At 36.6% G+C, this 12,209-nt stretch overlaps 1 protein-coding gene across 2 annotated transcripts in view; it reads right to left on the reverse strand.

Annotated features, from left to right (window-relative positions):
• Positions 1-11,992, reverse strand: part of tmem145 (transmembrane protein 145) — a 67,689-nt gene extending 55,697 nt beyond the window's left edge. The window contains exon 1 of one of the 2 annotated variants that reach the window (XM_028823458.2): positions 11,695-11,992. In XM_028823458.2, coding sequence (XP_028679291.1) covers positions 11,695-11,796 — 102 coding nt within the window. In that variant the 5' untranslated portion in view covers positions 11,797-11,992. The remainder of the gene's footprint in view (positions 1-11,694) is intronic. The other variant, XM_028823456.2, reaches the window with a different exon arrangement.
• Between the last annotated feature and the right edge of the window lie 217 nt (positions 11,993-12,209).

The following is a 12,209-nucleotide window of genomic DNA, read 5'->3' on the forward strand; positions in this document are numbered from 1 at the left end:
TTTACAAAAGAGGTAAACATCATTGAATAACATTAGACTAGGGCCTGTTTGTTCAAAAAGTGTAATAGGACAGGTAACAAACATTGACTGTCACAAGTGAAGAGATGTAACAACTAATAATTTACAACCAGAGATTGCAATTAATACTGCACTTAAATTTAAACAACAAATTGACTGACAATATAAAATATCGCAAAGTTTTGTTTTTTTTTTTCTCTTTCAGTTCGTAACAGGGGGGGTCTTTAATCACTTCTTAAATACACTGAGGAAGTCTACAGTTCAAATGGAGGTGGGCAGCTCGTTCCACTAACTAGGAACTACACAGGAAAAGAGTCTGGATTGAGACTTGATACCATGCAGAGGCGGCATCACTAGACGCTATTCCCTGGCAGACCAGAGTGGGAGAGCAAGCATATAGCACTTCACCAGTGTCTCCATATAAGCAGGTTTTGACCAACTGGCTACTCTGTAGGCAAACATCAGGGATTTGAACTTAATGTGTGTTACTAGGTCAGTATACATGAGAAAAAAAGGGCACTGCAGCCCTAAATGTTTAAAGTGTACGGACTGGAGGAAATTAGAGCGGGATTTTAGAAAGAAACCCTTTGAGCATAGTAGATATCACCACTACTCTCTACAAAGTTTTTAACGAGTTGTCCCCTGGCGTGTATTCTCTTTCATGAATCACGTTTGACTCTGCAAGACTAACTATGAGCTGAAGAAAGCAATATTTTTAGCCAAAACATTTTTTCCTGAATAAAGTGGTGCTTGAAAATATGCTTTCAAAATGTGAGGGACTATACTGAAAAACTATACACATGGGTGATGAGGATTATATCAAGTTTAGTAAATGCTTTGGCCAGTTTTTCACTTACTCTTACATAAAGGCATAAAGTTTCTTTAATGCTTTTTACAGTACATCAGTGTAATGTCTTTCCATTAGTTAATCACTTAACAGTCAAAAAGAGCCTAGAAAGTAGGTATGACCACTTTAAATATTGAACATCCACCTTCTAAAGTGAATTATTTACATTAATTTCCCTTAACTCAGATAAGTTTACTGTTCCCTGTAACAGCACTGTGTGACTGCTTATCAGTTGCCTGTGAAGATGTTTCACTTTCTTTTTTTTAAATATTTACACGGACTCCTTTGCCTAATCTGCAGTATCTTTCCAGGCTTCTGCCCAAGTCAGAATCACCAGATAATTAAGATTCTGTTGGCAAGAAGGTGCAGAATTTCAATGTTTGCACAAATGCTACATCTTGATATGAAGTGTTTTTGGCAATGTCTGTGACAACGAGATACATACAGAAAAAGTACTCTCATTATAACATAACATTCTCAAAAATGTTTAATCCAATTCAGGGTCAGAGGAGCGCAACTCCATTACAGGTCCCAGCACTGTTATAGTTCACAATTATTTTATATATGAATTAGTACAGAATAAAGTACTTCAGTTGTGTCTGGAGTTGAACCAAGCATTGCATAAGAATGCAGAAGCAAACGTTTCATGCTATATTCTACTGCAATTCCAAAAGATATTCTTTCCCTTTAACCCTTTCAAATTTAATTTGTTAAAGTATCAAATTTTAATTATTTAGCTGTGAATTATATTGTAATAAAATCAAAATTGTAGACATCTATTTATTTATATTCCTAATCTAAGTCATTACCAATTGAAATGTTGAGTGGAATCATATTCATAATTTAAAAAAAAAAATGTAAAAACTTTTTCTCCTGCAGCAGCTTTCAGGTGGTGACCAATGGGAAATCAGATGAAGTCCAAAACAAGGCCTTAAAACTAGGCATGAGACAATACACTAAGTCCATAATACAATTCATTTTATGATTCAGCTTCCATGATATCAACTTTTCAGAAAAGTAAATGTGTTACCTATTATTAGACATTCATAAATAAAATATCGCAAAAAAATTTAAATCAGTGCACACATTTTAATGTTTCTATTTTCAGGACACAACAATCTGGATCTAATCTGTCTAAATGTTAATTTATCTTACTGTCACCTACAAGCCTGTTATGTGATTTTATAAAAGGGCTAAGCAGGGTTAGGAATGTTAAATACAGGTCTAGGAGACAATGGCCTACAACAGGTAATCAAACTTGTTAAAATCTCAACACCAGGTGCTAGGACCAGATATCTGGAACTGTAGGAGGAATCTTAAAGGGCGCTAAGGTCACCAATGCCTCCATATCCCCCACCATTAGACAGAAAATCGACTATCCTACCAGGCCCGGATCTAGACAAGGGACAGATTTATGGCTTGACCAGTAAAGCAAGCCATGGCTGCTTTCTTTCTGTCCACCATGTTAGAAGGCTGCAGCTGAGCAGCAGTGATCCATGGCTATATAATTCCTCCTTGGTGTGATCTACCCTTATTTCTGAATCAGTATCAGCGATAAGTATAACAATGTCGCAAACACTCACTCTCACATCAACAGCTCATGAGAGTCGCAGTAACTGTAACTTGCTGCTCCCAGTAGAGACTGACTGCTTGTATATCATGAGGACTGTTCCAATATGATCATCAGTCTGTGCTTTGGCATTCCCACTGATTTAAAAAAAAGCTGTGGGTGCAGTGGTGTATTTGTGGCACAACTCACTAATTTGAGTGTGTGTAAAAAACACTTAACCAGCAGCTCCAGCTCACTTTTACAAATGGTAATGTCTATTTTGTGCTCCGACAGCTTCCGACCTCACATCTTTGTATAGATGGTGAATGATGATTCTGCCAAAGTGCAGTCATTCTGGCATGTTGTACCTTTGTTTTAGCTTTTACATTAGATTTAAAATCCTTTGCTATCAACAATGGAGAATTTTGTTTGTCTTTGTGTTCCATTTCAGTATTGTGGCAATGTCATACAATACACAATATAAGGTCATATTTCATATGGTCAGTATTTTGTATTGTATAATTCAATATAACAAAATGTTGTCTCATGCCTACTTAAAACCCACTGGTTGCATCCACTTTAAAGCCATTAATGCTCCTGCTTATTGATTCAAATCTTAACATTGCGTATCCAAATCATTTTCACGAAAACATAATATTTTTTTTGAACGACCCCAATATTTTTAAATTAGTCTGGCTTCCTTCTTTTCATTCCATCTCTAAATCCATGACAATATTCACCCCGGAGACATGATTACTTGTGGCTAACATCAAGAATACTGAAACTGCAGATGTAATTTAATAGAGATGGAAACCAATGATACTCCATTGCTTCATTTCTTTTTGTATCCTCATGCGCACCTTTCTGAACAATTTTACCTTAAAGGCAAAGTCATTCAGAAACGGTTGCAGCAACATGTCAATATTTTTGAATTATTCTACCCCACAGCGCTTCTAATTAGTTGTGTAACACAATTGTCTGCTGTTTAAATGACAACTTGTATCCTACCCTGATGAAAGACAATGCCAAAAATTAAAAAATGAATTATTGACAAATTTATTTTATTGTATTGAAGCATAAAAGCATGCTTTCTGAAATGGGAACATTTCTCACATCAAAGTAGATGGATTTAGTTCTGTTTTAAGGTTCTTATTTCAAATTATACATATAGACCTTCACTTAAAAGCACAAGTTTCTAGGGCTAGCATGACACAATTGTGAAAAAATAACTCTGTGTTCAAAAATATCACATTTATCCTTTAAGTTAATTGAAAAGTGGAAGAATAATTTGAGTCTCCAGATAAAAACCCACACAGCTACAAGGTGAGCATGCAAACTGCACTAAGATAGAGAGAGACAAGTGCCAGGTTTAAATGCAGTCCCTGGGTCCTACCCAGCAGTACTGCTAACCAATGTAGCATCCTTCTAACACATCCTTCAAACTCACTTGAAAATAATAATGACCTGCTCCTTATATACTTACCCAGTTCTTTTATGATATACCTAAAATTACTTTATGTTAGTGATGGGAAAATGAAGCCTCACAAAGCTTTGAGGCTTTCTTTCTATTTGTGCTGAAAAAGATTCAAAGCTTTGAAGCCTCAGCCCCAGTATGAACAGCGACATCTGGTGGTTAACTGAGGTCAAGGAGACCTCTCAAGAAAACAAGTGAAGCAGCACTCACTGTTTCAGTCTCATGTCACCAGTAAAAGGTCAGAAAAGTCTATGTTCATTTTATTCTCCTAAGGTCCTTATCCATTTATACTATTTAACATTTGAATGCCATTTTCCGCTGTTAGTCACCATCTGTCACCAAAGCTCTCCAAATCTCGCTCTCCTCACAATCCAACATTGTTGAATGAGAATGTTGCATTTTATATACAGTAGGCTAACTGTTAATTTAGCGCCAAAGCTGTCAAACTGGCGAAATGCTGTCAAACCAATAAAGCGAACAGTGAAGCACTGATGACGTTCAAAGCTTCAAATGTGACAGTGGTGTTTTGACCCAAGCTCCGACACAGTGATTCAACTCACTATGCTTCAAACTGACTGACACAAGCTTTGATACTTCGGTATCATTTTCCCATCTCTACTTTATGTAATTACCCACATTAAGAAGATATAAAAGTACATGAATGTAGTCCTCTCTTGGACCGCCAATGTGTGTAACATTGAATTTTATTTTAAATAAGCCTACAAACCCTTAAGTGTAGCAGAAGGAGAAACTTGCTAACACCTACAAGAGATCTGGAAAAAGATTAATTTCACAGGCTAATAAAGAAAGACCTACAACACAAGCAAAATCGATACTGCTTAAAAACAAAAAGATTTTACTAAGTGAAAATGGGAAAGATTATAAAGTCTGGATGTGCAAAACTGGTTGGGTTATATTTAATGCAATTTAGGCCAAGTTTTTCTCTTCCAAATACTGACTAAACAAGATGCCTCATTATCGGAAACATCCTTTTCAATTTAAAAAGATTGGTGAGTTTTTACTTCAACATTATAGACATTTTTGTTTTGATAAAAAGAAAAACAGTTGCTAGTTAAATAAATTAAGATTCTATAGTTTAAAGTAAAATGTAAGAATGTTCAAGAATGGTGTCATACATATCAGCTTGGTGACCGTCACTGTGAACCGATTTTATGGTTCCACTGGGGGAACTGAGACAAAGTAGCGAGTAATAAAACGCAGTTCCCACATCTGAGCCCAGGACTGTGCAGGTCTCACCTCACAGTTACTGTCCTACGGGAAGCAATCTTTGAAACGATTTAGGTTTTCACATTGACAAAACATTCTTATCATTATCCAAGCAATGTGTAGAAGCAATTAAAAATACCAAAACCAAATTAGGCTATATTGTAGAACTGTTGAATATAAATTGAGAGATTATGCTCTCACCTTACAATGTACTAGTGAGACCCTATCTGGAGTATTGTGTGCAGTTCTGGCCACCACACTACAAAAAAAGACATAGCAGCACTTGAAGCTGGACAGAAAAGAGAAACCAAGTGCATTCCTGGGCTTAAGGATGTGTCATACTCTGAGAGATTCTGAGAATTAAACTTGTTTAGTCTCAAGTACAGGAGACTGCATTGGGTTTTCAAAATTATCAAAGACACTGGTAACGTTGATATAGCCAAATTCTTTCAACTCAATGGAGAATCGTGTACTCAAGGACACCAGCGTAAATTACAGGAAAGTGCACTTAAGACTAAAGCCAGGAAGCACTTTTTGACTCAGAGAGTTGTAGGAATCTGGAGCAAACTACAGAGTCATGGAGTTGGCACAGAAACTTTGACAATCTTTGAGATTTAAGAAGCATCTAGATGAAATATTGGGACATTTTTATTTTTACCTAAACAAACAAACTTGAAAGCCTGATTGGTCACCTCTCATGTGTCAAATTTCTTATGTCCTTATGTCTGAATGAAAAAAAAATCTTTGGCAGGAGTTAAAAAATTAACTACTGGGTTGGGAGCAGTTGGCTTTATCCCAAGTAGCAGGGAACTGATGCTCTGTTTGTCAAATGGACTCTTTCCAGCAAATTTCTGCTTGGGACTGACTCTCTCCAGTACCCATGATACCAGCATGGCAAGCTTATGGCTAGAAACCTTATTTTGCACCTCTATTCTCTATTCCTGACTGTGAACATTCCATAGTAATGAAACATCTTTTTGAAATATGTAGGAGAAACACCTGAATGCACAGTATTGCATTATATTACTTTTCAATTACTTCTCATCAGAGGAGCTTACTTTTATGCTATACTGATTTATTTATTTATTTTTTCAAATGCAGTTAACTGTGGAGTTTTTGTTTTCCTCTACTGGGGTGTTAACTAGTCATACTATTGTTAATTCCCACATATAATTTTTTTTACAATTTAACCAAAAATATTGTCTTCTATACTTTTTTCAATTTACCGTAATCTTATGTAAGTAAATTTGGTAATGTCCTTTTCTGTTTTTATATTACATACATTTTTTATTACCATATTACACCTGTAAATATTAGTTAGTATTCTAAGTCTGTACTCAATGATGGGCGAAATTAAGGAAGAAAGCTAAATTGAATGAAAATTTTGCTCCTTACAATATTTAAGCTACTTCACGTAGTGTTATCTTGGAAGGTTTTGATGAAATGTGACATTGTGATGCTCTTCAAACCTACCCAGGTTTAATAGACTTCACAGGACAACTGCTTATTTGAGTATGTACAGTATATATTTATTTACTTGCTTGTTTACTTGTCCATATGATTGTTCTTTTGCTTGTCTACCAATTTATTCATTTATTAAATGTTTGTAGTACTTTGTTGAGACATAATGTTGTCAGATGGAAAAGCTGATCTTCAATTCCTAACCTTCTCGATGGCTGCAGCTTGTAGCAAAGGAGAACCTGGAACTGCTTGTTGAAACATTTGCTAGCTGATTTAATCACTATGGCAGCAGTCAAAATGGAGGGAAAAAAAACTACAGTTTGGTGACTTAGGGCAAAAACGAAAGAAAGAAAGAAAGAAAGAAAGAAAGAAAGAAAGAAAGAAAGAAAGAAAGAAAGAAAGAAAGAAAGAAAGAAAGAAAGAAAGAAAGAAAGGGGCATGACTAGCAAAAAACAATGAGATATGCACAGGAAACAATACAGATTGAAGGAAATTAACATCCAGGTGTGTGGCAGAACTGAATGCTGTGGACTCATTTTTTGGTTTCAATTTACCAATGATATTCTTATTCCCTTTCTCTCAGTTTCTTTGTATAATCCTTCATCAAAGATTAAGAGTGACAAAAATTGTGAAAATTTCAGTGAACCATACGCACAGTGTTCACCCGATAACTACTTCCATTGCTGATTTACTCATGCAAAGCACTAAGCCAACTCCAGCCAGGGATCAATCAGTCTTTTATTTCAAATATATTTGGCATGCAAAATCATAAGTTATCCCTTTTACTGTGGTAAAGAAGAATCCATCTCTGATTCAATACCAAAATCCCTTAATCTAGTTCAGTAACCCAGGGCTCTACACAAGGCTGGAAACAACAGTGGACAAGGTACATACAGTATCTGTATAATAATATTAAATGATAAAATAATTCTTCATATAGAATAAAAATGCCAGCAGCTGTTTCATTACCCCACTTAAGTGTGCACCTCTGGAAGAAACATTTACTTGAATAGTTACTAGAGACAAGAACACTCAACCCACCACTTCACAATTTCTGCCTGATGAGATGAATGGGATGCTGTTGTGAGAAAAATGGGCATGACTTTCATGTGGCTGGGCTGCCATTTTAAATGTCTCACAAAAATAAGTATGGATTACTTTGTACACATTCAGTTCCTTCTTCTTTATGCTCCAAGAAGATTAATTCTACCTAGTCTAATATTGTAAACAAGGTTCTTGATCATGTAAGGTAGGCCTAGAACTAGTTTATATAGATACAGTATTTGAACTTGTCCAGTAAACAATGTTTACATAGTAGTAGTGAGTTCACTTGTACATACAAAAAAGGTGTCCAAACATAATTAGTGAAGTTCTCTTCCTACTACAATACATCAATCACTTTCTAGTTGCATGACTCCTTTATGATCTCTTGGTACAAAGCCAACTTGCCTATCGCCCACTTCTTTAAGAATCTGTTTCAAATAAACTGCTTTAATAAGTGAGAAATAGATGTCAAATACATTTTAAAATATTCAAACGTCATGGTTATTCACCATTAATTATTAAAGACTAGTTATAAATGATATGCAGTTTATATTAGGTTCATATTTAGATAGATAGATAGATAGATAGATAGATAGATAGATAGATAGATAGATAGATAGATAGATACTTTATTAATCCCAATTTAAAAAGGATGTTTTAATTTACATTATGTTCAAGTGTATATTTGAATACTCTTAAAATGTAATTCATTTTATGGGTTTTGTTGAGAGTGAATTTACATTTCTCCGCCCCTCTTAAAAGTTTTAGTTAATTTTACTTGTTTAATAGCTGCCTCCAAGAAGGTATCATAAGACAGTCAGATAATCAATTTACCTGCAGATCTATTTCTAGAACTGACTCTAAACTGTTGTCATATTAAGCTCATCAACTGGATTGTTCAATCTCTCTTTTCCATGACATTCAACTGAAAACTGGATGCTTGAATTGATTAAATGTCCATGCTTATTGTGACAGCCTGCAATAAAAGGCAGACTAAACAAGGAAGAATATCATCCAGCTCTTTTACGTGACTTTTTTCTCTCTCAGACATCTGGCAGTTGATTGTAATTGCTCAAAATGTTCCTTTACCAAAATAAACATTTACTTTTTAACAGACATTATGAGATTAGAAATAATCAAAAGGCATGAATGTGCACCATATTACCCATATCTGTTTGCATTGATATTCCAGTTTAATTCCCACATTTCCAAAGATATGCCGGTTAGGTTAACTACAGGATAATTACAAACTGGCCTTGTGTGTGTTTGTGTGTGTGTGTGTCTTTGGGCTATGCAATACACTGGCCATCTGTCCACAGCTGCCTTGTGCCCAGTGAGCCAGGACAGACTCCATTCCCCTGCCACCCTGAATTGAATTAAGTGGGTTTGAAAATGACTGTCTGTATATGATTTAATAAGAAATGATTAACTGACAGTTTTCTCTGACTTGCTTCAAACTAGAAAATGGGTTCTATTTGCAAATTTATTTCATTAAGCACATTTCCCCTAAGTTTCCTCCAACAGTCCAAAAGCATGCAGGTTAGGTGGACTAGCGTTTCTAAACTGCCCCCTGTGTGTGTGTGTGTATGTGTGTAAGTGTGCTCTCGCTGTGATGGACTGGCACCCTGTCCAGGTGTTGTTCCTGCCTTGCGCCTCATGATTGCTGGCATAGCCTCCAGCTCTCCTACAACCCTGCCCTGGATAAGCAGGTTAGGAAGATGGGTTTGAAAATGTTATGTTATAAATGTCCAACATTGTGCAAAATGATTTGTGGCACCTGTCAAGTGAATTGTGCTGAATAAACATCTAAATGTGATATTTAAAACTTCACAGCACTTATTTCAGGTTTTGTCAGGGCTTAAACGCATACTTCTGCCAAAAAATGACTTATTTTTTTCTTATATATTACTTAACCCTTGTACTTTGCAGTGGTGGCCAAGAAAAGATTTTAATCTCATGTTTTTATGCAGAATGAAGAGAATAAAGTTTATGATATAATAGATGCCAAATGTGACCAATGCCGTACGATGCCAATGATCTGAAAAACACCCATGGATTAAAAAAAAAAAAAATCACGTCACTTAGTCGTATAATCCACATGTCAGTTATCTAGTTGTATGATCAAAATGTACAAAACACATGCTTTTTTGCTAAAATATTATTAGAGTGATACTTCCAGAATCAGCAGTGTACATGCTAAGTTGTAAACTAAAGCCTCATGGGGCTGACAGGACTCTTGACCAAGGAATGAGGGGGAGAGGTGAGTTTTCAATTCAAAATGTCAATCCCTTGAGGCTTTAGTTTACTGTCTGTGTACTGATCATTCTGGAAGTATTTATTTAGCAATTTCTTAGTAAAACAAAATATGTGTTTTGCACATTCTGAGCAAGCGATTGGATTAGTGATTTGTGGATTAATGTGACACCAGTAACCTGAGATTTGTTTATTTTCTTTTTTGCCATGGACGTTTTTCATACTGTTTGCCATTGCACAGCACTATTGTATTCTATTCTATTATACTTTTTTTCTAAACATTCTTTATGAAAACAAGAAAATTACATTTTTCTTCAGGCATTACTATTAACTACAAGGGATAAATAAAATATTAAAAAATGACATTTTTGGATTGAGTATTCCCAGAAGGAGAACAACCTGAAAATTGAAGAGATTATGGCTATTTTCTTGGATGCACTTTCAAACACCTGGGCATTTAAAAAGCTATACACTAACAATTCAGAAAAGCATATAGCTTATAGAAATCATAGGTTATGAAAAGTACAAAAATTGTTGCATTGCACAAGATGAGTTGCGATTTTAAAATCACGCCAATTTCTCCATTCAATACAATAGCCTAAATATAAAAACTCATTTACACCAGTCTTTTTCCTCCTCTTCTCATTATGTTATTCAAATATTGCTTGTAAAAGAACATATGATTATTTTAAAAGATAGTTTATTATAGGGGTGCCACTTACATTACAATCCTATAAATATAATTGGAAGAGTGTGCATACTGTATAAAATACCAAATCTTAGTTCAACCTGCTGACATGAATGCTCTGTGGATATCTGTCATATTGTTATATGATCATTTTTTTGTTATGCTAGCTTTATAGCTCGTCACTTGTGGTGATCAACTTTTGCAACCTGCCCTAGTACACTTGCTCAGAACTGTCCCTGAATTGATGTTACTGGACTGTGCTGACCTTCTTTGTAAGTCGCTCTGGATAAATGCGTCTGCAAAGCAAATACATATAAATGACCCCGAGAATGGACTCTCATGAAACGAGCTGCTAGAGATCACGTCGATGGACCCTATATGACACTGACGAAAGCAAAATGCATCAAGGTCCTCGGTCAAAATCTGTCAGAAAAGGGGTACAACACAAAAAGCGCACTTCCTTCTCCCCGAGCCCCGCAAACGCGGAGGTTGTGGGTACCTTTGCCTTTAGTGGGTTAAGAGAATAGAAGAGCTAGAATCGTGTATCTGTGAAACCAGCGAGCACAGACGGCACGTGGGCTCGTCTTGACACAATGAAATATTAATTAGGGATCGCACTCAGAGTCAAAGAGCCGAATCGATATCCCAGTATTATTTAGCAGGAACTGCTACTGATCTGAAAACTGTTAATTTATTATATACTGACCCCAGACCTCCAAGTGTTATATTTAAGTAAACTGATGCATAAGAACAGCAATAGCAATAATTATAATAAAAATGATAATAATAATAATAATAATGAAAGAGTGTTTTGTTGCCTTGAACTTCATATTCTGCGGCAGCACACCTCCAGTTAGCACAAGACAGCGCGAACACTTAGCGGGTACAAGTGAGACAGTCCATGGTCGTGTGCAGCAGCACACGAGGGACCGTGTCTGGGGCAGCTATATGCCACTCACGGCTGCAGGTGCCTCATCGCCCGATACGTCCATTCCTGCTGTGCATGTCCAGGCGCGCGTCGTGGACCTGCAGCAACGCCAGGCAAGTGCCAAAAAAAAAAGAGTGCGCACCGACTCCCGTCCCCACCACGCTGTTCAGACACCCCAATCAACGCCGAGCTGCCGGCTGCTTACCTCCTTCGTATGTAAGTTTCCTTTCATATATTTTCCTGAGGCCAATTTTCCAGAGAAGAGCAAGCCTGCGATGAAAATTTTATAAATGCATTGAATCCACATGGCTGTGTATTTGCTGTCTCTTTGCAAGGCGAACTCAAGCGAAAAGAGGGATAGGGGGAAATGGGGGAAGGGGTGTGTGCAAATGTGTGCGTGTTTGTGAGAATGGAAAAGAGCGAGTGAGACTGAGGGTTTGAGAGTGTGTGAGTGAGTGTGCGTGCGCGTGCTGCTGTCATACAGGAGGGGACACGGGGGCGCGCTTCTGTACCGGCGGCAAAAAAGGCTCGCGCGTGCACGCGACGCAGTGTGGCGCATTTTGGAATTGTTAGCGACTTATATAAACGAGTTTATTTAAGCAGAATTATGGCACCGTTTCTTTTTTATGTATTCATAAAACTGCATCCTGCCAATGCTGATAGCATTGTTTTGTTTACTTTATCAAGCATTTTTAATGAAGTGTGGCTTCCAGACAGCTT

This window comes from Erpetoichthys calabaricus, chromosome 17 (assembly GCF_900747795.2).
Source record: "Erpetoichthys calabaricus chromosome 17, fErpCal1.3, whole genome shotgun sequence".
NCBI classification, from domain to species: Eukaryota; Metazoa; Chordata; class Cladistia; order Polypteriformes; family Polypteridae; genus Erpetoichthys; species Erpetoichthys calabaricus.